Source organism: Styela clava, chromosome 1 (assembly GCF_964204865.1).
Source record: "Styela clava chromosome 1, kaStyClav1.hap1.2, whole genome shotgun sequence".
NCBI classification, from domain to species: domain Eukaryota; kingdom Metazoa; phylum Chordata; class Ascidiacea; order Stolidobranchia; family Styelidae; genus Styela; species Styela clava.
In genome coordinates this window covers 32,222,243-32,249,352 of record NC_135250.1, presented here as the reverse complement: position 1 = coordinate 32,249,352, position 27,110 = coordinate 32,222,243, and the positions used below count along the sequence as shown (strand labels likewise).

Genomic DNA, 27,110 nt, shown 5'->3' with positions numbered 1-27,110 from the left:
TCATTCAGAGTTATGAATTGCAATGCTTGAAAATCGGATAATCAGACTAAATTTAATATTTTTTTTAAATATTGACGAATGTGTGATAATCCGATTGCCCGGTTCGTGTACAATAACTACGGTAATAAATTACAAAAATTAAATTGAAAAAATATTACGAATATTAAATATATTAATTAATTAAATAAAATATTATAAATAATTGTAAAGACTAAACTAAGCTCTCGATAATTGTCTGGACCTGCCGGAACTCAGAAACGTCACGTGACCTAGTAACATCACGACCTGCAGTATTGACTTTAAAATATTAAATTGCTGGCTCACACGTACACATTTAATTTATATTGTTACCATTTTTTTTTATCGCTAATGCTATTTCTGAAAGATTACTTATATATAGGCTCACTGGGACAACACCGGCTTTGACAAGATATCCCGGCGTCCCACCTGGCATACACTCATGGGCCAGTAACCTCGGTGATCTAACCAGTCTTGCATTCGGACCCTCGCGAATGCTGCTAATGAATCATTTATTAATGAATTGTTTTTTCTGTTGTGTTGTTATAATAAACTAAAATACATATCTCTCGTTGGAAAAATATGAAAATCGTATCCTTCATGAGAGCACAAGGGTTCAAAGGTCAGAAACGTCATTTCATGGAACTACAGAGCTCGCTGCACAAAGGTTGCTTTCATTAATTTTGGGGAATTTTCGGCAATTTTGGGCAGTTATAGAAGTTTTCTGCGCATTATTACCTAAAAACCGGTTGAACTGTAGATTGGACGGTAATTTATCCGTTATTTATAGAATGATCGGTATTGTCTGAGCGAAATAATGACGGAATTCCTAGAACCATTGAGCCAAGCTGCGGCAGCCAACTCGGATGAAAGCGATGATGAAATACCGGGAAAAGAAACGGAACTAGCGAAAAAGCAGGAAACCACTGAAGTAGATGATGAGATTTATTTGATGAAGAAGGGAAAACAGAGGAACAAGAATTGGTCAGTTAGGTTTTTTGTATTCATTCATCTTTTCAGATTATTTTTTATTTATTTAAATTTTTCATATTTGGCTAAATGAATGTTAGGAAGAATAATTATGAAGCACACTTTGCAGCTCGAGAGACATTCTCTCGTTTCAGAGAATCTCATTTTGCTGATGAATAAACACCCCTCCTTTGAGAGATGTTTTGACATGTTGTTCCTCAATATCGGTAAAAATACACTAAAATGAAGTTGTGCAAAAATCTACAAAGACAGTACAGTACGGCACACTATTCGAATTACAAGAGTTCCCCTCCATTTAGTTCAATAAAACAAACACTCCCAAGTGTCTCACAAATGAGGGACGTCTGGAACGACGGCAGATGAGTCATACTGCGCCATGCTTGTCTCAATAATCACCTCAAATAATCGTGGCCATCATGTGACCAAAATTGCTTTTTTTTCCTGAAAACTCTCAAATGCAAGGGTAAAAAAAAATTTCCTTAGGTAAATCGGGTTATTTTTTCCAGAGGAATTCAATGATGTAATTTTTAGATTGCGCTTCTTTGTAGTATTTTGCACCACTTCATTATACTGTAGTTTTACTGATATTGAGGTGAATCGGCAACCCAAATTTCTTGATTGAAAAGCGGCATTATAAAATACTAAAACAGAAGAAAACATGATAAATTTTGTTTTAGCGGACACGCAACAGATTAAAAACGCTTTTTTAGACATTGTAAATCACAAACTTTGGTGTTATGTTATCTATGGAAGTTTTAGCGTAGTTACTGAAATCGATTCAATTGTGCGACCTTTTTATCCATTCTGAAAACTACCGATAATACTGTCATATTTGAATTACCGCCTCGTTGCCATAATTCGACTCTACTGTTTTCAAATTTTATTAATAGTGTTATTGCTTATTTGAACAGTTACAAGATAGCTAAGTCTGTATTTTCATTAAATAGCTCTCAGAGCCCCTAGGTTCCTCTCGCGGGGCCCTGGGCCTCTTTGAGAACCTATGAATCAGGCTACAGACCTGCTCACATTTGATTAGTGTTTTTTCTGATACCGTATTTCCAGGCGAATAGGTCTACCCCGTGAATAAGACAAGGGCCGTTTTTAAGCTTGAAAAAATGGCTTTTCGCATATAACCTGCCAATAAGACGAGTAGTGAAATCGCATTAACATCGTAATCTCAAATTAGCATGCAGAGGCTTTTGAGCGGTCGCTGCCTTTGCATATTGGGTAAAATAGCCTATAATGACTTTTCCTTGTAGAGTAATATTCAATCCATAACAACTACGAGAATTCAAACTGTCTTTCAATTTCAATCTAATTGTGTTCAACCTAACTCGCGATTGCGTGTACCATATAAGAACATTACCGATCTAAAACAACATGGCAAGGATAAAAATGTGGGGATTCTATCGTCGAAGGTATTTGGTATTTTATGGTACGAATTGAATAATAAGGCGACACCGAAAAAATTATCATACTCACCTAATAAGACGACCCCCCAAAATCATGCCAAAAATTTGGGTCTAGAAAAGCGACTTATTCGCCGGGAAATACAGTAATTGCTTTTATGAGTGTCCGCACACCGAATTTATCGTCATGGTTTTGCGTTTGTTTGTATATTAAACCACTTGTCACCTTTTCCGCAATGTCCAATCTAGCAATCAGTGTAGTTTTTCATGGCTTGGTTTTTCTTGGTGCTTTCATGGCTTCATGAGTATGACTATCGTCGTCAATTTATTACATTCCACTCCTCACATTATCTTTGCATGAGATTGTATTGGTCATTATCAACGTAATTGTTAAAAGTACAACAGCCCGGAAGTTGGGCCATTTAATTGGGCTTGTGTTTTTGTGTGAGTGCTGGTGGGCAGGCACATGAGATACTTCTCATGTTTTAGGATAGGATAGGATTTACATATTTATCCCGGGGGAGAGGAAAGCCGATAAGACGGCTTATCCATATGGCGAACCACGGCCTCTCGTCCGGTTACCATTCCAAGTCGGGTATGGGATTAGTTTTTACTGTATTGTTTGTTTTCGGAAGCATGGACTTGGTGGTGGAGGAAGCCGTAACCGACCAGCGGTTACGTGAACCACCCAACGACGACGAGGAGTCCAGCAATCCTCTCGCACATAACCATCCCTACATGGGATTCGAACCTGCGAACCCACGCAGAGTAATTAGAGGTGCGGTGGCGAGCGTATTCCTAACGCTTAGCCCGTTGAGCCACACCGCCGCGCCGTTTTACCGCCGTCCATTTTAAACATTTTTAGTTTTTGCCTGCTCTCCAGAATTCTCCATTTTTAATTTACTTTGTTATGGAGTTTTCAAAATAAACTATCTAACACTATATGTCTCACAAACGAGTGGTGTCTGGCATAATGGCAGATGCACTTTGGATGACTATCCGTACACTATGGAGGCCTTCATTACGCTACTGGGACGTCGTAGTGACATTATTTTTTGGTGACGTAGTCACTTCAACTATTTATTCTAAATTTATTTTTATTAACAGGACGATGGTGACATCATTGATGGCTCGTTAGCAAAAATTAAAAATCGATATCAAATAACAGAAGTCTCTCTACGGAATTTGATGACCAGAAAGATTTGTTCGTAACTGTAGAAAAACTGGAAAAAATCATTCTATCGATGGAGACGTATATTTCATATCAAGTATCTATAAAGGTTTGTGGCTCCAGACTGTATTTCATTGCATGACAAATCCATTTTGCACGCTGGAAAATTCGTGATTGCTCACCAGTCACCATTATATCTGACAGTATTGAATAATCAAAGCTAACAGGTTCTAACATCATAAACTGACCTTTCGATTAGAAATCAATTTAAAATTATAATTATAAATCATTTTAAACGTGAGGAATTTTGTTACTGTACCTTTAGTTGCGTTCTGTTTGCGAAGATTAATTGTCCTTTGACACATGCAAAAAAATGCATCGCCGCCGTCGTTTTGCTAAATAGCAATGTGCGTCAAAGTTGGGATGTTTTGATTAACCTTACACTTCTTTATTCGAGTTCGTTTTCGAATATGGTCATTCTGTCAGTTGAAGTTTGAAATATAATTTTTCACACTTTTTCGGTAAATTTGAACGCAAGTTCAGACGTTTGCTGTGTCGTTGTCACTGATTGCATGCCAGGTTCTCAATCTTTTTTGTTAAATTTCCCATTTCATGCCCGGGCACCGAGTGCATGCCAGGTTTTTCAAATTTGGATTGCATGCCCGATTTCTTGTGGGAAAAATCCATGAAATCCAAACTTGGTACCAGGCCAGTGGTTCCCAACCTTTTTTTATATTTCTTTTTCTTGTCTGTTTTGGAACATTTTATTCCTCCCGCACTAAGCATAAGAACTACTTAATTTATTTAATCTGTAATATATTCCTAACTAGTGTTATGCAGAAGTCGTACTCTCGCTTTTGTACAGTTTTTTAAGTTTATTTTTATGTGTGCATAAATAGTAATTTCCCCGTCTCAAAGATCATGTTTACAGTTCCCAAACTGAAATTATTTTTAACTTACTAGATGCCAGACAAGATGAGAAGAAGAAAATTCTTCACTACAGCAGGAATGCATGTAATGTCATCAGATATACGACACTGCAACCAACTAACTCGGGTTTGTCTATTCAACTCCAATCTCAATGCTGAACTGGTTCATATCCTGAAGTCAAATTTAGAAGGTTCCTGTTTGAAGGTAAACTTAATATTGGAAGTTGATAAAAGTATTTCTATTCAAGATAACTAATTGTTCCAACTCGTATCATAGAAATTCGTCCAGCTCAGGTGGTTCTATGTTCTGCCTCAGTGGTTCCCAGTCTTCGTTGAATTCCTTCCCTTCATCCATTTTAGGACTCTTCGGCGATTGTATACACGAGTCCATCGGTTGAATCATGGCGTACTGGAGACTAATCATTGTATAGGGATTGGTTCAGCTTCAAACAAGATTATAAAATGAACTCTTATTGGAGAATCTTTGGCAGTAAAGCAATTTCTTCTTTATAGTATTCATTTGAGCACTGCAAGTTTTAGCTTCCTGCTTCTGGTGTCAGTAGATATCTATTTAGATCACTTCATTCATTTCTCCCACAGCTTTTCTGATTGAGATTTTTTATTACTGGTTAATCAATTGCTTTGTTGACATTCCTACCATGTTAAAAATTCTTACAGTACTTATTTACTTCAGTTGGATAAACTAGATGTCGGTGGCAACGAGGATCTTGGCACTGCTGGTTGGGCTGAAGTTGGATTGGTTGTTACACAATGTCAGGTGAAGGTATTTGAGGCTGTGAATTGCAATCTGACAGCAGAAGGAATGAAAGCATTTAGGGGAAACACTCTCGATGCAAAGGTAAGATGAAACATTGAGCATAAAAAGTAAACAGCATAGAGGCAGTTTGAAGAAAATCAATGAGCTATAAAAAAATTCCGTTCAAGACTCGACTTGGACTTGGGAGATTTGTGTATTGGTACCTGCTAGAGATGTATCTGCATGATTGGCCATTTTTTTCGGTATCAGCTGAATGAAAGCTATTCATCAGCCAAACTAACTTGGCTATTTCCGTTACCCAAATTCTATATCAACATTTTGAATAATACATGAAGATATGAAGAAAAATGGCAATTGAAAATTAGTAGATTTTATTATTTCTGAAATACGAGAACTATAGAAGCACAAAATCTTCAATGTAGGAGTTTAACAGGATAAGAAAACATCTTTATGACGTCATACAGTCAACAAAACTAACAGTGTTCATGACATGAAATAGGCGTAGGACCATCTGACCAAGTTTGGTTTAGGCATCAAACTCCTAAAATAAATGGGCAGGCCATCAATGCCTTGCATTTTGCTATTAAGATATAACATTGGATTATAGCTGACGAACCGGCAGGATGGTTGACGCAGACCGGTGGTTGAGAATCGTTGATCTAGACCAGGGGTTCTCAACATTTTTCTGTCAAGTACTCCCCGAGTCACGAAACAATCAACGCGAACCCCCGGTAATCAGACACCAAACAAAGTTGTGATATACTGATATATTGGCTAACAATTTGTTGTAACACCAATTTATTGACCATATGAAGCTAAATTAAATTGTGTTGTTGATATTGTTGCCCTTGTCGTCTGCCTAATTAATGAATTCTTAATATCTCTCCCAAGTTTCAATAAGCATAATCACTTTTCCAATGCTCGCAGCACACTGTCTTTAGAGATTTCACAGTTTGTATGCAAAGCCCTAAATTTCACATGGTTACATCACAACAACTCAAGATCAGGGAAAATCTACGTTTCAATTGGCGACTAGTTTCAATGGACACGCATTTTCCCATGGTAGTAATAAAGGATATTAAGAAACAGCAACATATAAAAACTAGACTGTCATCCAAGTACCCCTGGAAATCTTCTCGCGAACCCCAGGTTGAGAACCCCTGATCTAGACAGACCCTCCAAATCCAGCACTGCTTTCACTGATATACATTCTGCCTTCATCTATGAATATTCTATCATCTAGGAGAGCTTTATTAACTTTACGTTGCTGTTTGTGATTTTAAAATGAAAAAACTTAATATTTTCAGATAAAGCTCCTGAATCTGAATCAAAACAAAGTCAGCAAACTCGGAAATGAAGGATTAACTACCATCAGTGAAATTGTTCATCAATGTCAGGTTGAAACATTGAAGATGGAAGGTTGCAACCTCAACAAGGATCAGTTGGAAAGATTCAAAGCATTGATTGCTGATACCGGGGTTGAGTTCATTGTCGACTAGAATCCACAAACAATGAATCGAACAATCCTTGAAAGCCATTAATACATTCATATGCATCTCTCTTGCATCCAAATGAACTGAGCAAATCCGGACTTTAATTTGTGTTCTACCCTACTTTCTCTTGTAAATCTTCTCCTCACAATTTCGTTTTGGCATTGAAACATATTTTTCAACATATTTGCAGTTAACAAAGCCGCAAATAGTGGGTTTATTTTTATTAACAAATCAAAGCACATCTCGTTAAAGTTTCCATTCAACAATGTGGATCTTCTACTCTGCTCTGTATCCCATTAGGATATGTATTTGCACAACTATTCATTGCTCACATTAACTTCTCTCAGACCTTTATCACATACTGAATATTTTGAGATAGAATAAATCCCAAGTGAATTTACAGAAAAGGGTTCGTTTCGATTAAAAATATTGTTTCATCATACTCACTGTAAACACATATGCAAATTGACGTCAACTTATGGCATTCATCAGTAATACAGTTTATTGAGCTCCCATATTATTGTGCGATAATTTTATATCCGCTTATCTGTTAGGCTCGTGAGCTTTTTCTATTCAATACTTGCATTCCGCATCATCGCTTATCCTTCCTCGTATCTTGTATCATGAGTGAAATATCTTTTACTGTTTTTTTTATATATCGCTTTTTCCATTCAGTGCTTATTAGCTACAATCCTGAAAAAATAGTTAGTTTTTGAGCCTATGTAAGATGGGACAGGATTTACATATCGGGTAAGAGAAAAGCCGATAACAACCACGGCCTCTAATCCGGTTACCAGTTCATGCCGGGTATGGGATTATGTAGACAGTTACTTGTTTTCGGAAGCATGGACTTGATGGTCGAGAAAACAGTAATTGAAATATTGTTATGTGAATCACCCTACGTGGGCCAGGAGTCGAGCAATCCTCTCGCATATAATTATCCCTGCATGGGATTCGGAGGTGAGGTGGCGGCGAGCGTATTCTTACTGGTCTGAATGAGATTTTCCTCGTGCGTTTATTCAAATGTCTGGTTTAAAGTTTAGTTTCCACGGAAGCAGCTTATTCGCGCGTGGATCGTTCCAATTTTTCACAATTTCTCCGTCATCCAACGCGCATATTAATTATGAGAACCATTCGCATAAGCAACTATTCCCATGAACAAGCCATTTTTAATCTGTAACTGGGGCCTTCGGTAGTTTAGTGAACATATTTTCAAATATTAGACACAGTATAAAGCACTTAAGCAAGATTGCCGCAGCTCCTGCTTAATTAATTTAACTGGCAGTTTTGATAACCGGTCATATCGGTACCCTGCGTTTTACAGCTCAGCAATTTTGCATGTTTGCTCTTGTGCAAGCCTATTCTATCAGCGGAGATTCTGGGCTCTTTCCGGCTTGCTTTTATCTTTTTCGTACTTAATTTCATGGTCATACGAGTAGATTCAATCAGTGACGCAGCCGGGAACCCCATTTTGGAAATTTTTGAAAAAAAGTCGCCAATAAATTTCCAGCAAGGCGATCTTGTTTGGCTATATATGGAATAAATACACGTTAACAAATTGAAACGATGTCATACACACTGAGAAGTAAAATACCATAAATTTTGTTTTATGAGTCTTGCAACAAATAAAAATTGTACCTATAATAAACATTGTTAATCGTAAGATTGAAATAATTTTCTTTTACCTAGGGCACAAAATGAGGATCTTTTGTAGAAAGCCCCCGTCACTAATGCAAAAATTAAGGTTCGGGAAAACACCGTCGCCACGTTTTGAAATAACAAAATTATTACCCAGTCAGGATTGAGAAGGATTTGAATTTTCAGTGCGAACGATATTCTTTACTCCAACCATAACGGGACGGACTTTCTACAAAAGATTCCAAAACACACTCTGTTGCCGTCATCAACAATACTGTACATACTGTTAATTAAGTAAGTATACATAAGTTGATTTAACACCCTTTTGTGCATTATAGGTTTCAAATTAGCATTGTTAAAATTACTCGCGGGTCCGCATACGAATTTGTCTCTGATTATGAGGAAATATAAGCTAATTAGTGCAATGTATATTAAATCAATTCTTAGCAATTCCACCTCTGGAACATCAATTTTTATTCCTGTTCTATTCAGGCTGAATAATTATTGGTCAAACATTACGTGCTAATTTAACGGTACTCCCGTAGTTTGTGTAATACGTTAGGGTTAGGCCATAATTTTATTCCGATTTACCTTTGTTATGTTAGTTCTATTATGAGTTCGGAGAATAGCTGTGTTAGCCAAGTGAATATACCCCATGCCCATAGGTTTCCGTCCACTTGGTGTAAAGTAGGCGAACAAAATTGGTTACCTCCATATTGGTACAAAAACTTATGCAGTGCCGATTCCAACTACTGCAAAGTACGAAACGCGCACAAAATATATTTACACCTTCTCGCAGATAAAAATAGAATACTATGAAACATTTCACTCCGTTCGATAAATGAGACTCGATTGGCTGTGTGAAGAACTCGTGAATACGTTATGGCACAAGCAAAAAATCCACACATATACCAATGGATTCCATTCCCGGTGAAACTATTTTTGTTTTATCTCGCCTAAGAGAACGCAGCAAACAGTTAATTCGAAGTGTGAGGTAATGTAGAAATGTACGAGGAGTGGGCGTTTTATCCTTTTTAATATGTTTCGGCGTATTATGCGAATTAATCATTTTTAATATATGAATATAAATTCGAAGATATATAGGATAAATGTATTTTGAATTGAGAATTAACGTATTACCAAGGATACAACGATGTATAACATAGTTTCCAATAATTAGAAATCTGGAATCACCTCAAAGTACAATATTCAAAACGATACTACTACACTACGAAATAAGTTGGTTGTTCGGATAGAATACTTACTCGACTACCTACAAATCTAGGTTGCAACTTAGCATTATTTTAACAATTACACAATGTACAGTGATCATGAAGAATAGAAATAGAAAGACGACGAAAGAAAATTAACATCACAAAAAATAAGAAATCAAAGTGAAAAAACAGCCATATCACAATATATTGAAAATAAACATGACATGACATTAAACAATAGTATATCCCGCTGCCGCTTATTACATAACTCATGAGGTACCTAAATCTATAAGTTGATATAAAAAAAACGAAAGCGAAAAAAAAACATTTCTTATTGACTGACGCTTCTTATGCGTACGATATGCAACAAGATAAACAGGTGATTTCCTGCCCATTCTAAAGTAACATTAACGGGTGATAAAGTAAACCACATCCAATGCTTGAATATTTCATTTTGAAAAATTTACAAATCTCTATCCTCCTCTTGCGACCTGAACATACAGGCTTTCGTCACAAGTCATGGATATATTATCGTTTTGCTCAGTGAAAAACGACATCCAAAGATGCCAACATTTATGATAAACCACTGATTTACGCACAATCGATTTGTTATCAGAAAAGCGATGTCCGAGATTCACACACGCATAACATATTGGCAGACAGCTAAATTTGATGGAGTTGATTATTATTGGATGCTAATTACGGTATTCCTGAAGTATGCTCACCAAGATGGCGGTCACCGAACCGTAGTATATATGTGTACCAGGATATGGTTAGGCGGCTAGGTCATTTATAATTATATTCCAATTTACTTCATTTTAGTTCTATTACGAGTTCAGGGACTAGCCAATTGACTACCGTAGTATTTGTACTTAAAACTATGGCCTAACCTGGTACAGATACTACGTCCCGGCGTCCGCCATCTTGGTACGCATACTTTGGGAGTAACCTAATTACTATGGTGTCGGTGGGCAATAATTTAACTGGACCATTTCCCTCCATCGAATAATTTATTTTTTGTGTTCCACAATCACAGTAATATCACTTTAAAATTATCAAAACGCTTGAAATTCAAATATATATTTTCGCCGCCCACTTTAATTGTATAAACCAAGAGACAAATTCTCAAATTTATAGACACGGTGGCCACAACGAAGTAGTACGGGTACGCAATCTTTTACTGTAGTCTAGTATCTATGAACAAACGATCTCGCGACACAAGAAATTATCTTTAGATTATCACAGTCCCAACGGAATCTTAGCCAATAATAGAGTTAATAGACGGGGCCATGACGCGCTTAGCCGAGTGATCCGAACGTAGATCCAATTCGTTGAAGCCGCAATGCGAAAACAATAACTGGATAAATTAAGCTACTCACCAGAGTCGAGATGAGGCTTCCAAATATGCTCCCGAGTTCCTTACAATCCGTATTCCATTCCGTACCGTAAACTCATATAATTCCCAACATATTACTGGTTACTGCAACTACAAAGTTTCCTTTATCTACATCTCATGCAAATAAGACTGTTTCGTATAGCTTTAAAAATATTCCAACGCTGCCAAACAGAAACCAACCTTATACGACAGAAACGTAGTCTAATGGCCGCCTGTGAAACATCAACCAATCACGTTCAATTACTTTAAACGTCATAATAATAATTTTGTCGTCACAAATGTATTTAACAATGCCAGTTGTGTCGTCACGTGAATAAACATAAATTTCATAGTAACGTGTATGACTCTGCGTTTCGGCACAAACAAAACATAAATTTGACAAATCTGGCCTGTACTTGCTGCACTATCGCAATGCTGTCACGCGAGATTATTTTTATGATATAGTCTTCAGAAAAATCTCTTAAGTCTGCTATAAAGTCTCTCAGAAAAATTGATTGAATATAAACTGGAATTGAATTAAATACCTTATATATCATCACAAAACGGAAAAAAGACGCGTTTCCAACCTTTTATAACGGAAACTTTCAAAGGCAATTAAAGGAATGAATAACGAGAGAATATTACCGATTTCAAATTAGCATCGCGTATTCACTCCTTTATTGGCTTTAGCATCTTACGACCAATCAATATAATACCTTTCACCGAATGCACAATTCTGAGGACTCGTGAATTATGTGTACCAGGTTAGGGTTAGGCCATAATTTTATTCCAATTTTCCCTATTTTAGTTCTCTTACTAGTTCGGAGACTAGCCAAGTGACTCCCGTAGTATTTGTACCTGAAATTATGGCCTAACCCTGTCCTGGTACACATACAACGTTCCGGTCTCTGCCATCTTGGTACGCATACTTCGGGAGTACGCAATTATGCGCGGTTAACATTGTCGTGGCAAAAGATATATTTATGTTGAAGAAAATTTAGGGGAAATAAACACTGACGTGGAAGTGTTTACGGCCTAAATCAGGGGTGTGCAAACTGCGGTTCGCGAAGAAAAATTGTGCGGCCCGGGTAGAAGTGCTCATTTTGAAATGGTGTGCCCGCGAAACGAGTTTTCAGTTAATCTGGTGCGTGCGAGCAATTTCAATCTCTTTGCGTCGCAAAACCTATATCAATACCTGAGTGACCCTGTCATATTAGGGAAACTAGCTAGTAAAATCCTGTTAGAAAATACAGAAAAAAATTAAAGTTTGACGGTGTGACAATAAATTTGAATTGCAGTTTTCTTTAAAAATATACGTTTTAACTCAATTTTTCTGCACGGACCCGGAAAGATTCGTCCCGGAAGCCCCTTTGTAATTAAAAGATTTCGTAATTAGGAATCGAATCAAATATTCGAATTGGTGATATTCGATAGAGTAGACATACGATTTTAGAAATAATTTCAAACTTTTTTCAAAAATTTATTATCTCAACATCTGGGGCAAAATTTAAGACTCTATTTAGACCTTGGCTTCAGACATTACATTTACATTACAGTAAGTATTATTAATAATAATTGGTAATTTTCGAATGTGATAATATCATTTTAGTCTCACAGTGTTTATAAAAATGCTTCATTTAATTACTGAAAACTGTAAAAAGTAGAGTAACCAAAACTCAACTTAATTGCCATTCCAGAATTTTGTATCGGGCGTTTCGCATATTATCCGACCAGGGTTCAAGATACCTAACACGTAGACGACTGCCATTTGTGTAGATCAGGGGTGTGCAGCCTTTAACACACGAGGGCCAGATACAAATAACTGGATGAAACCGCGGGTCTCACCATTTTAATATAGACTTTCTAATAGTTGCAGACACAAAAAATTTTGGTTCTCGATTTTGTGACATGCGTTGTATCCACGTTCCACGGGAAAATGACCTAATCCGATCTGAGCCCCCACAAAACCCGGACATAATTTGTAATTAAAATAAAGATAATAGTTAAAATCCGTAACAAATACATGTTAAAATTATATTACTTCATAATTATAAGAAAAGGTACAACTGGGAAGAATAAAGAACAGAAAAATACATAGGACAACAAATTCTTCGTATCCAGAGACATTCGTAGGTAGAATTTCTAGGTTCGACCCGCGGCTTCACCCAGTTACTTGTATCTGTCCATCCTGTAATAAAGGTTGCACACCCCTGGCCTGAATAACACGCCACACTGACAAAAAACGATCGTCGATTTAAACAAAATACAATTGCACGCGTTATTAGCGACTTTTTCAATCTTCGGTGTCTGCGCCACTGTCTGAATCTGTTATCGTATTTAATATAATAGCGATGTCTAATTTATTTTTTGACTAAAAATCACTCAGGCTACCCAACTATCATTCAGAATTTGACTAAAAATGCTTATTTCCAGAGTCCCGCTCACGTATACTGCCTTTCACTGGAAGGATTATATCTTGCTTTTGGTTGCTGTTTCAATGTCAGCATTAATTTCAGTAACAGATCCCGCAATAAACACTGCAGTTCCTCCCAATTAGCTTTGAACCCTCTGTTTTTCCCACTTTTCTTTTGACATTCATATGATTGCCATAATCAAACATTGTGAACAAACATACATCGATGGGCGCTCCGGGAGCATGATTACCAATATGGCGGTAACAAATTTTGTTCGCCGATATTACATCAAGTTGTGTAAAGGGAATTAATCTTATGGACAGGGGTATATACACTTGTTTATCACAGACAGTCCCCGAACTCGTAATAGAACTAAAATAAGGAAAATCTGAATAAAAATATGGCCTAACCTTAACGTGGTACATATAGGCTACTACGGTAGTATCTTAATTCCAGTAACAGAAAATACTTATCAGGGCGTTGAACACTATGGTTTTTCCTCCGTGAGTTGCAGGTGCAAAGTTGAGATGAAAAGCACGACTCATCTCCTTGACTATGTCTGCACACAAGACAATTCATTCTCCGAGTTTACAAATATCTGCCAATGGTCTAGTCCGGGGGTGGGCACGGTTTTTGGATCAGGGGCCTAGAAATTTTGCCCACTTAAACTGGTGGGCCATGTAAGTATGACGTTACAGTTGCATTTTATGAACAATGTTTATAGTGTTACAAAAGCAACAGAGAAAAACAATAAACCTCGTGGCAAAACTAAATTTAACCGCAATCCCAACAAATTTCTTGAGCTATTTTTAACTAAAACATTAAAGTTTGGTTGTGGCAGCAGGCCATATCGAATTACTTAGCGCAGTGTTTCCCAACCCGAGTCCGCGGTCTCAAATGAGTCCGCAGAACGTTCGAATGAGTCCGCAACGACCAAATTAGAAAGTTATGTAGTAGTATATTTAATATAGGTCACTAACCTTTTCAGTGTCGCAAAATTCATTGCGGGGGGCGAAAACGTTTTTACCAGACTTAAGTACCAGCCAAGTTACGATTCACGTTAGTATTTAAATAAAACATAAAATTCAAGTCCATTCACATAAAATTAATCGAGTCCATAATTACTCGAAAAATTACTCGAACAGCAAACTATTGGAATACCGGGTAACACGTGACTTGGACACAGCATGTCAATCGCGCTGAATCAAACACTTAAATTGCACAACGGACTCGCAGATTTCTGACAAAAACACGAGTTGACTCGTACTTTTCGCTTCCGTTAAGATTGAGTGTCATATTTGTGTTTTTTTATCTATTTGTTTCCTGTAACACCATTGCCACATTTTTAAATGATCTTATTGTGCGCCAATATCGCATGAATTTCACATCTTTTCAGTGGGCCATTTGGTAAAATTCGATTCACCAATACAATTAACAAAGATGTAACATTTCAAAATTTTCCGAGCGGATATAATAATTTGAATATAGATACCATTAGATGAGTTCTATCATATTTCAATGGATACGCAGTAACAACATTTCGGAGGATTTGTTTCGAGGCAAAAAAAGACATAGACTCGATACAGACAGAAAATGACAGCGAATTCAGGAACCAGTCATAAAGATATTGTTAATTTTTAAATTTTACGAAGACGATCGATAAGGACAAAAATCAAAATGAATTTATTTGAAAATTTTAGTTGCAAATTCCTTCCTATGATTTTCGTCAGCGAATTGTAGCCAGTGATCTCATAATATCTTTCGAGTTTGTCAGAGCGAGCAGTTCTCGATGTCTCAATGACTGAGCACCCTCGGTATGGTTTCGATTAAATTTTGTAAATATGGAATATAAACGGACTTCGTTAACATTCTGTTGTCTTTCATTTTATTGCTCCTTCACACAGAGTTCGGTTTTACAGTTAACGCAGGTTGAGTCCGCAAAGATTTTCCCTGGTGTGAAAATAGTCCGCGACCAAAAAAGGTTGGGAAACACTGACTTAGTGAGTCCGATTTGGCCCCCGGCCCTTCTTTTGCCCATGTCTGGTCTAGTCTCTAGTGTACGCTGAAACTGTTCTGCTGGCCAAACGGGTGATTCCGCGGCTCTTGTATCATGGTTTGGACCACCCAGTTCTGTCACATTATGTTTCCCCTTATTTCGTTTACCGCCACTCGAGTGGAGCCACAACAAATGCGAATAAAATTGTTTAGGATAAAAAACATGATTGTCAATTAACTTGGCGGCCAATGAACTTATTCAGTAATAGTTCTCTCCAAATATACGCAAAATATTTCACTCTGAACGAAGTTTCAATTTCAATCAAAATTAAATATTTTCTACTAGCTGATTTATCCACTCATGTCAGGGCGTACCATAACTTAGTCGCAGCGCACGAGTAGGCCTACATAGAATATTCGATAACGTAATTTGGCAAATAGATATAGGTTTATTTTGATTTCCCCTAAAAAAACATACACAAAACAATGAAAACACAAAAGTTTGAGGAAAATGGGAATACTGGCAAAACCTTTGATAAAGTTTAAAAAACAATTAGAAATACAAAAAAACATAGGTCAGTTTACCCAATTTACACACACAAACATGTATAAAGAAAGATGAAAAAAAATCGGTGAATAAAACATTAGTTTCAAACAAACTGCGGTTGTGCTCTTCATTCAGTTCAGTTTCCAAAAAATCCATTTCCGTAATTTACGGTAAAATACACTTCAATTTACAGCTTATATTGGTGTTTTTCCATATCTATAATTGAGAGCAATTCTGCCGTGTGAAATTTCGAAATCGCCTACGTTTTACACCATCACCCTTCAAAGAGCACGAAATAGAGACTTATCGCATCACTGCGCAAAATTAGAAAAAGTCGTGCTATTATCTTTTTGGCTTCACCTACTCCCTTTGCTTCACAGTGGTATCAAAAACGCCGCGATGGCAAGTTTCCATACAAGGGCGGAATCGTTTCAAAGACGTCGCTACGAACCGTCGACTAATCAGGGCAGAGTTTGGTTTATGTTGTCAGAGCTGAAATCTGAAAGGCCACTAGATGGCATCAACTCACAGCCGTTGCCTAGTGATTAGCATTTCAAGATGGCGACTTCGAATTCTGGTGAACCTGCTTCAACTGAGGTAATTTTAGGCCGTAATTTAGTACACCAGATCTACAGACTAGTGAAACTTTCGGTTTTACGTAAAGTACAGCTTCCATATTGGGACTAAAAAAATATCGTTTAAACTAAATTAGCAGCTTGAGCTAAGCAATGTGACAGCCGCAGCCGGCGGCGGGGGTGTTTGAAATTCTTTCTGACTTTATTAATCAGTACCACCACCGAAAATTACAAAAATGTAACAACGTCCTCCCCACTATCGGGGAGAGGTGTTTATTTAGGGAGTTAATACTGGTATTAGGTCGTTTAAAATAGGACTATGATATAGCAATGTTTATATATATTTTCCGAAAGTTATAAATCAAATTATAACGATTTATTGCTTTTAAAATAAAGTTTTGTTTAATCTGTCGCGGGATCATAAATCATGGAGTTCTTCGTTTATTTTTAATAACGCCATATTTCTGTTGTAGTGTTCTGCTGTAGTGTTTACTACTTTATTTTGAGTCAGAAATCAAGTTTCAGATTCACTCCTTTGATTACCGTCATGTCGTCGATGATCGCATAATAAGTAAATTGCTTTCATAAACAGTTCCAGGCGATAAAAACAAATTGTTTTTCATGGCATGTGACATTCTCTCGTATGCAGAGGGCCACACTTGACCTTTCCCCCTGGAATATGTTGATCTATAGTCTAATTAATGCAAAGTAAATATACCCGTATTTGTCATGGATTGAATATTTTAATCAACAGAAACTGGTTTCGTGGCAATATGTTTTTTTATACTTTTATAAAAACTTTGAAGCATCCCTTCTTTTCAATCAACACCACGCAAGAATTTCAAAATATCGCTGATGGCCAACAAATAATAATGCTGAAATAAATGTTATGTAAAAATGATGTTCTTTTGTATAGCCTTTTTTCAACTTCTTAGTGCTTGCATAATTTTGATTCCAATTTCTACCGTGCAGTTGCCTAGTGCAATATATTTCTGCTCCATTATGCATAAATTTTGCTTCATATTTGTTGAAAAACACTATTACATATTTCACGCTCTGAAAAAAACGCTCAAGTCTGCAAACTCCACCCCCAAGTGGAAATAACAGGTAATAATCCCAAGATAAATAATCACGAGTACAATAACTTTATGTCTGAAAAGGTGGTTGAGCCCCAAACTTGAACCGAATAACTTAGATCAGGGTGGGCCGCAAAAACTTTTGAGTCTTGCAGGCCTCAGTCAGTGAAAAACTAAAAGTGATGGATACATCACGTCACGAGATTACTCACTTTCATATATTTAAGAATGAAAGGTCACCGTCCTAATCAGGTTTTCAAGGAAGATCGTGGTATTTTCGGCATCTTCCTGGTGTTTGGTTTTGTAATGTCAAACTATATTATTTCGTGACAGATATTACTTGAAAACACACCAGACACTGTGTTTAACTTTATACGTTTTCTCACAGTTTACCTCAGTAAACTTTTTAATACTCATTGTATTATGAATTGTTATATTTGACTAATATTATTAATTGTAGCGTGTGTCTGGTGCTATCAAAATCTTCCCACCTAAAATCTGTACGCTTTAAACCTTACTGGAGGTTTTGCTTGCTTTTTGTTCGCTCTGCCGATTCTATAATCAGTTTTATTTATTTTGTTTTTATCAATTATTTTATCGTCTATTGCTAATTATGGAGTCGAAATAAACTTATACTTATAATTGAGTTGGGACCCCGGACCAAGCTGAAATGAAAAAAAAATGGATCGTGTGCCGCTAAGTCAGCTCTGCGGTTCGTCACTGCTTTCACATGGCAAACGCTTGAAAATAGAGGAGTGTTTTTACTATAAAATATGGGCGTCATTCCCATATTGGCACCGTCTCGACGTTTATTATAGATGCAAAATTGAAATTATATGATTTCAACAAATATGAATCCTGACATCAGGATTAGGGAAAGAGCTATTCCCTATTGTAATAGGTTAAAAATAGCTCAAACATATTCTACCAATAAATACAAATATCTGCCAACGTTTTAGTGCATGCTAAAATTGTTCTGCAGACCGCATGAAATGTGTCGGCGGAGGTTTGGACCACCCTGGCCCAGATTCACTTTTAACTATTGTTTTGTAATCTATAGATATTGGAACATTAGGTTAATAATATTATTTGAAAAATAGAAATAGTTGACAATAGCATGTTCACATTGCTTTGATATAACTGCCCAATAAAGGATGAGGGGGATACTGGAATAATTTGCCAAAGATGAAAACCACCCTTATTTATGGGAAGATGAGGTAAGATTAACCACAATAATCTGCGTGTGTCTCAAAATGCTGAATGGGTAATACCACAAATATTTCTGGGAGGCTTGACTCTTTGTTTTCAAAGCATAATGAAACATATTGAGCTTAATTACATCAAGTTTTCAAAATTTATTTTGAGCAATGTGAATATTATCATCCGCAAATAAAATATCGTATTTTTCCTGAATTAAGTCAACCCGAAAAAGCGAGGCTTATTACTAGCAATAACAAAAGCTTTTCTCCTCATCTGTAAATACCTAACAAAAACGGTATCCTGACATTACTGTATTTTCCGAATAGTGAGTCAACCCAACAAAAAAACGAGGCTTATTTTTAGCAATAACAAAAGTACTACATGGCACAAGTACCTCTATTTGGTGTGGCACAACCATTTTTGCTTATGTCCGTCATCCAAAGATTACATCTTTGCGACCTCACAATCATGTTAAAGACATTGCCAAAGTTAAGCTACGATCGCCCGAAATGGCATTTGCGCCATGAACGAACTCACTAAAGCCAGCGATCTGTCTCATATCGGGATCGTTGCAATGAGAAAACTAGAGAAATAGCTGTTCAATTTCGGGCGATCCTCTGCACTTCAGAATGACAGTTGGTATAGTTCGGAGGGCCTTAATACATTATTGTGGCATCGTAGTGACGTAATTTTTGAATTGCATCGTCGGGTGGGGGTTAGGAATAGCATATGCAAAAATGATTTTTCCACGCCACATACAAATACTTACATTGTGTTGTGAACATTGTCCAGTATTTTATAACCCTTCAATATAACTGGACAGTAAAACTGTTTTTCTGTTGGTGAGTTAAGCACCAATATGCGGACATATTGTTGATATTCTGAAAAATAAAGTCGCATTTTAGCGTTAATAAAAAGGTAGCAGCAATCATTTTGAACAACCCATTAACTGGAATGTTGAAATAACCTGTGATTAGTAAATTGGGTCCAGAAAAGCGACTCAATATCCAGTAAATACGATATGTTTGCCTGAACCTATTGTTTTTGTCTCAGATGGTTTCATTGATGTAAAAAATGGCACATCAAGGTCAACAACAAGAGGGAACTAATATTGTGAACATCCAGGGTGAGATTTCATTCAAATTATTTCAGTATTATTCGGTGTCTATAAATTTGAAGGAATATGATATTGTGAAGAACTTTGCAACTCGTGCATGATAATTAATTTGAATATTGAACTGAATGGGGAATAATGAAATGCTAAATACCTCGAAGTCTGATTTATATGCGCTCAGTCCATTTTGCTCTGCAAGAACTTTATTAAAATAAAATTTCTGTTTCATTGAAAATTATAATTTGAATCAGGAATGTTCACATATAGTTTTAAAATATATGTACTCCTGAAGTATGTGTACCAAGATGGCGGACACCTAAACGTAGTATGTGTACCAGGTTAGGGTTAGGCCATAATTTCAAGTACCGGTACAAATACTACGGGAGTCACTTGGCTAGTCCCCGAACTCGTAATAAAACTAAAATAAGGAAAATTGGAATAAAATTATGGCCTAACCCAACCTCATACACATACTATGTTCAGGTGTCCGCCATCTTGGTACGCATACTTCAGGAGTACCAAGATATATTCCTTGCAGGAAACCTGATTCCATAAAATATCCGGATATTAAGGATTTAAACAATAATTTTCAACGAAACATAGATTCTAGTTTATTCTTCAGTGAATGAAGATTGATTTGACTTTTTTCAGGCTCGAATATTAATGAAGTTCATGGCGAAGTGATTCAAGTCGATAACATCCAGCAAGCTCAGGCAGAAGTAATTCACGCAGGCAATATTCAGCACTTCCATTTGCATTATGACAATAATGGTATGTTTATTTTACTTTCTCTGGCAATTTACTAACAACTGTTTCATTTTGAAGGTAATTTGCATGGCAGAAGGAAATAAATGTTTGGTTAACATCTTCTTATTTTAGATTTCACAGTTTTAAAGTGAATGAAATCCTTATTAGAAGTTTTACGCCTTCCTTTAAAACTTACCAACTAATTATTTCTAGCTGCTCCACCTCCAGTCGCACAACAACCTCAAGTACAAGCTGATGCAGGGTCTGCTGGGAATATGCAAGAGGAAATGCCGTCAACATCAGGTGAGAGTCAAGGACGATATTAAGTATTTTTATATGAAAAATTAATTACAAGCATTCATTCAGAATTCATACAAACAGCAATTCATTTAGGCATTAGCCGTGTCAAAACGGCTCCTGAAACTCAGATTAAACCGCCATGCTTGTCTTATTAAAGGTCTTTATGAAAAGTCAAATATATTTTTATCCTTTATACACACCATAATAAACCATAATAAATATGTTATGACCCCCCTAGTAATTTTGAAAATACCTGGAGCTTTGGACAGTTGTGTATGGTGTTTCTTTCATCGTGACAATGTGAAACTTTGTTTTAGCTCTTCTTTTATTCTTGATCGGCCACCTTTTTTTGACATCTATACGTAATTTCTGACAGTTTCGAATTAGCTTACTTCGATTCGAACATTTCCAAGTGTAAAAGGGGTCACACGTTGAAAACTTTGCGAGGAGTTAGCCTGGTTAAAAAGTTATTGACTTCCTGGACCTACTATACATAACTCTCACTAAATATGTTATGTTCTCTTAAACAGGCTTTATACCTTTTTAAAAAATTTCGAGGTTTTTCCCCTCTAAATCAGGGGTGTGCAACCTTTTTCACGGGCGGGCCAAATTCAAGAAACTGAGTAAAGCCGCGGGCCGCACCTTTATTTATTATAGACTTTCTAGTAGTTTCAAGCATAAAAATTGTTTATATTTCCTAGTCACCCCATGGCATTATTAGGGTTTCTTGCAGAAATAGTGAGTCAAACTCATAAACTTCTGAAGAAACTGCTGTTCAAATTTATCGCCACACCGACTTTAATCCAAGTCAGTGAGAAACACGTTTTTGTATTATATATTGTATATTTTGCAACAGAACTTTGCTAGCTGGTTTTGCTAATACGACAGTGGCACTCAGGCACTGGTATAGGCTTTGTGGTGCACATGGATTAGAATTTCTCGCATGTACCAGATTACCTAAACTAAATGCTCGTTTCACAGGCACACCATTCAAAGTTGTTATTTCTCCGCGGGCCGCCCAAATTTTTTTTGCGGGCCGCATTTGGCCCGCTGGCCGCAGTTTGCACACCCCTGCTCTAAACAATAGGGATGCGACGAATCCAAAAAGATTCGGCTCGGCAGATTCCCGAGTATTTGCGCTGGACTCGTGTCCGAGTCCCGAGTCCAATACTTTTACATAGCTCCAAAATAAATACCTAAAGTGAAGCTGTTGTTCGCGTATATTGGCCGTAAATTAAACATTCTGTATGATAAGACTATGCAATTAAAAACGTTGCACATAAACACTATTGCTTTCGAGACAATCATTCGCTGAGCGGCTAGTTTAAATTAGTATATTTAGGTCCTATTCCCCGTCGAAGGAATACTTTGTTACGCAACTCTGATCGACCGCCGATAATAACAATAACAAAGCCTCCCTTTCAAACATTTACTATTTCAAAACTACAGTAAAATAGCCTGGTATCGACTCGATCAATCAAGTCATAAAGAATGACCTATTTTCAGTTGCTGCCACCTAGTGGCAGTGCTCTCTTTTCTTGTTTTGAGTGCTCTTGTAAAAGAGAATTGAAGAGAATCACTTTACTAAGCATTTGTGTTATATATAGAATTGCCAATCTCAAGTTTACCACTTTAACTATCGCACGCACCCATTATCGTATCCCCTCGTCTCTCACAGGAATGGTTTAGTCGGTTGAAAGGTGTGAGTGAATGTGATAGCTAAAATAAATTTAAATGTGAGGTAAATTAGCAGAAAGATAATACGACAACTGTGAAAAATCATAATCATAAGTCAAGATATCAAATTAGGAGTTCACTTTTCAATTGTTCTTTTTAGATATTGTAGACGAAGTGAATTTTGAAAAAAAAATGCCTTGAGTTTGAAACTTTGGCTACCTTTGATATAGGCAACGTATTCCACAATATGTTTCTGTGCGATGATTATTTGTCTTGCAACAAAGTAATTTCATTTCAATTCAGGTTCCGCATCTCGTTTACAAATCAGAGAACGACGCAACGTTGACTTAGAATACAGCAATCAAGATTTGCTTGTGGCAGGTGAGTGTATTTATAATCTGTCCTGATATAATCATTGATTCCCATTTGTTTGAAGTCTCGAATGTTTTTATACAACGCTTACTCGTGTCTTTTGCTCCGAACACGGCCAATGTACAAGCAGCAGTACTACCGTAGTATGTGTACCAGGTTAGGCCATAATTTATTCAGATTTTCCTTATTTTTGTTCTATTCCGAGTTCGGGGGCTGTCTGTGTTAGCCAAGTGAATATACCCCCTGCCTATAGGCTTCCGTCCCTTTACACAACTTGATGTAAAGTAGGCGAACAAAATTAGTTACCTCCATATCGATACACATACTACTGGGGCGACCAAGCAGATATGTTATTTTTGTAAGGACTGGAATATTTTTGGTTCTGCATTTCCCGCCCAATTTATTACACCCTGGTTTAGGTGAGGGCATGGGGCTTCAATCGCTAAACCAGGAATGCGCAACCTGCGGCCCACAAGAACAAATTGTGCGACCCGCAGGGGAATCCCAATTTTGAATGGCGTGCTGTCCGCAAAACAAGTTTTTACTGCAGTTCAATCTGGTAATTCCAGTCACTTTGTGTTGCCAAGACTATACCTGAGTCCAATTTGGTATCTATGCCTATGACAATACATTGCCCTAACAGCTAGCTTGTACGAAGTGAAAAAATATGTCATAAGATTCATATCTAAAGCTTGGTACTCCCGTAGTATGTGAACCAAGATGGCGTACACCGGAATGTAGTATGTGTACCAGGTTAGGGTTAAGCCATAATTTTATTCCAATTTTACTTATTTTAGTTCTATTACGAGTTTGGGGACTAGCTAAGTGACACTCATAGTATTTGTACCTAAAACTATGGCCTAACCCTAACCTTTTACACATACTAGGTTCCGGCGTCTGCCATCTCGGTTCACATACTACGGGAGTTCCCCAAAATTTTTGTGCCTGCAACTACTAGAAAGCCTATGTTAAATGAAATTGCAGCTCGCAGTTTCACCCACTTATTTGTATCTGATCCTGAGGTTGCACACTCCTGCGCCAAGCCATTGCATCGTCCAATTGCTACGTGTAGTCACTGCGAAGGCAAATACCTAAACTGTATGGCGTCTTCTTAGATTGATTTTTACTTTACTACAACTTTTGATTGTAATGTTTGTTCTTGGTATAATCCTTCAACTTAGAGCAGAAGATATTTGATAGATTAGGCATAACTATCTAGTCTGCGTATCTTTCAATATGAGTTACTACCAATAAATTGTTACTTATGTGTACATCTCTCTTCCATTAAGGTTCTGCATCATTATTACAAACAGAGGAACCTACGAATGTAGAAATTAACGAATCAAACATTCACATTATGGGAGGTAAAAGCTTGAAATTTATGTCTGATTGTGCTAAATTGTGTTGTAACCTAAGTTTAAGTTCATTACTTCGCAAGCAAATGCATGAGTTCCACAAATACTAGGCTTTAATTCTCTTAAACATTAGTAGCATCTCAAAACAGTTCACAAATTATGAAGCACCAACAATCAATGACTCAGGTAAAAGCATGCCAAGTATTAATCCGCAGAAAATTGTCGTTGGCAGTAAACATACAACAAAGTTAAGAATGCCGAAATAAGCAATATTAATTACATGAAATATACAATAAAAATTACCACAAATGGTAGCTTTGTCATTTCTATACTATCATTGAAAATTTACTTAAATTTCCTAGTCGTTTTAACATACTTGCTTCCGAAGTCCGATGTATTGCTGTAGCATTGTTACATCTCTTTTAGTCTGACCAGTTAATCACTGACAATTAGTGGAATTTTTAGTTTATGTTATGCTGAGGAACACTCTTGTCAATATTGTAGGTGAAGGAATGATAACCAAGGGAGAAGGAGCAACGACAATTATTCGTGACAGCGTCATTATCATCGGGGAAAGATCACGTGATGGTAAATAAACATTTGATTTGAACAAATTGAATGACTGTCAAGATTTTGAAATATAATATGATGCATTCAGAAGTAAAATTGGTTTTGACTGACACTAGCTCCAATTATTGGGAACCAATGTCCCGGTGGCAAAAACTTTCTGTTAGTGTCTTCTGAAAATGCGAGCCAGTGCTTTTCGAGTTTTTCTCAGAAATCATGACTTCAATTAATATCGTTTGAGTACTGACAAGTTTGACTCGACTCCAAGACTAATTTCGTTTCCAAGTGCAAAAGACGCTTTTGAACAAGTTTGGAATTTCCTGCTTCAGCAAAATTGTTATGCCCTTTCTAAACAAGCTGTATGCCTTAGATAAGGTTTTGTTCCTACTAATCAAGCCATGCCCGATGAAAAAGGTTTGGCCGTCCCAGGCATGTTATGGTCCTAAGGCTAATCCTAAATTGGTTATGCTGCTCTTAAACGATCTGTATGCCTTGGGTGTTGTTCCTACTAATCATGCCATGCCCTAGGAAAAATGTTTGGCTGCCATAGGCAAGCTATGGTCACTGGGTATGCTTCTTTAAACAAGCTGTATGCCTTAGAAAGGGCTTTATTCCTACTGAACCCCAAGAAAAAAGGTTATACTAGGCCAGTCATAGTCATCTTGCTAAACTGGCTATGCCCCAATAAAATATCTCAGCCAAGCAATAGTCCTTCGAAAAAGTTAAGGTCTTTCCTAAGCTGAGTATGCCAGTTATTAATGAAGATTTATATTTATGACTTCAGGTGCAACAACAGCACAAAGAAGAAATGAATTCGCTGATGCCAGACTTGCTTCAAATGATTTACCCTGTCCAGTCTATGAAGTGACGCCTCCTCCATTAGGTGTGTATATTGATAATTATCGGATGTGTACTGGGCCTATAAGTCTCAACTGTTGTTGTAACGAAATTGAAAAATAATGGGAATTCTGGAATATGATATTACACTCTTGTATTTCTTATATTCGAGCAATGCTATTTTTTCAAAGAGAAAATTAATAGAGCAGTAAGTTGAAATGAATCCCACCTTTACACCTCACTCATAATGGTTTAATATAAAATGCACAAAACTGTTATTAGTAAAGATTACGATTCACCAACGTTCTCCCGTTTATTTTTCTGATTACTAGAGTCACCTCCCATACAAAATTTGATTGAAATGTTGTTGATGTCATAATTATCAAAAATGGTATTTATATTTTGAAAAAAAAGTCATATGAGCTCAAAAAAAATATTACTGTTGAAAACCATACGTGGTAAATAGTATACCTGTTGATTTTAAGCTACGATCTATAACACGAAAAGACTTCTCCCAATACGATACTTGCGGTACCCTTCATACTGGTGAATACAAACTTTCATTTCATTAAAAATATTTGCTTTATTCTTTCTAGGTGTCCTACAACCTGCACAGAGATCCACTCACAGAGGTAAAGCATTTTTGATGAGTTTGATACTGGGTTGTTTGTAACTCTCATGTAATAATTATTAGTTCCTAAAATACCAATCCAACATATCCTTCTGGAAACTTCATATTTTACTTGTAATCTGAATGTGACCATTCGTAAACCTAATGAAAACTTTCAGATTCATGTGTTGTGCTTCAAAGTTTTTTCATTTAAATTCAGGTTCTGCATCTCCTTTACAAAGCAGAGAACGACGCAACGTTGACTTAGAATACAGCAATCAAGATTTACTTGTGGCAGGTGAGTGTATTTATAATCTGTCCTGATATAATCATTGATTTCCATTTATTTGAAGTGTCGAATTTTTTTATACGACAAAATTTTGCATTTTGCTGTAATCACCTTTTGTTTTTGCCAGCATCACATGTCATTTAGCCCGTAAACACCTTCATGTCGGTTTTTGCTCTCCCTAAATCACAAATTTCCTTCAACATAGTACTCTTGTGCCACGCAATTATTTTTTGGCACTCGCAAAGAATTGTGAATCCAAAATCAGAAATTCCAACTTTGAAGCAGTCAGCGCTATTGCTTGGTATCTCATTGAAAGAGCCATCTTTTTTGCGTATAATGGCTTTTCTGGCGCGTAAAATATTCAATCCATGACAACTTCGAGATTCTAAAATGTCCTTCTATATAAATTTAATGGTGCTC

General features: G+C 36.8%; 2 protein-coding genes across 2 annotated transcripts in view; both read left to right on the top strand.

Moving 5' to 3' along the window:
* Positions 1-326: 326 nt before the first annotated feature.
* On the top strand, positions 327-8,451 carry LOC144424377 (uncharacterized). The gene is made up of 5 exons (XM_078113644.1): positions 327-1,002; positions 3,525-3,697; positions 4,552-4,722; positions 5,212-5,376; positions 6,603-8,451. The coding sequence occupies exons 2-5, from the start codon at positions 3,662-3,664 to the stop codon at positions 6,792-6,794; spliced, it is 564 nt and encodes a 187-aa protein (XP_077969770.1). The 5' UTR covers positions 327-1,002; positions 3,525-3,661; the 3' UTR covers positions 6,795-8,451.
* Positions 8,452-18,686: 10,235 nt separating this feature from the next.
* The window catches only part of LOC120335211 (uncharacterized), a 53,915-nt gene continuing 45,491 nt past the window's right edge, over positions 18,687-27,110 (top strand). Inside the window, exons 1-10 of the mRNA XM_078113624.1 lie at positions 18,687-18,839; positions 19,876-19,948; positions 20,588-20,707; positions 20,897-20,986; positions 22,964-23,041; positions 24,322-24,396; positions 24,892-24,975; positions 25,739-25,837; positions 26,388-26,423; positions 26,622-26,699. Of these exons, the coding sequence (XP_077969750.1) occupies positions 19,897-19,948; positions 20,588-20,707; positions 20,897-20,986; positions 22,964-23,041; positions 24,322-24,396; positions 24,892-24,975; positions 25,739-25,837; positions 26,388-26,423; positions 26,622-26,699 (712 nt within the window). The 5' untranslated portion in view covers positions 18,687-18,839; positions 19,876-19,896. The remainder of the gene's footprint in view (positions 18,840-19,875; positions 19,949-20,587; positions 20,708-20,896; positions 20,987-22,963; positions 23,042-24,321; positions 24,397-24,891; positions 24,976-25,738; positions 25,838-26,387; positions 26,424-26,621; positions 26,700-27,110) is intronic.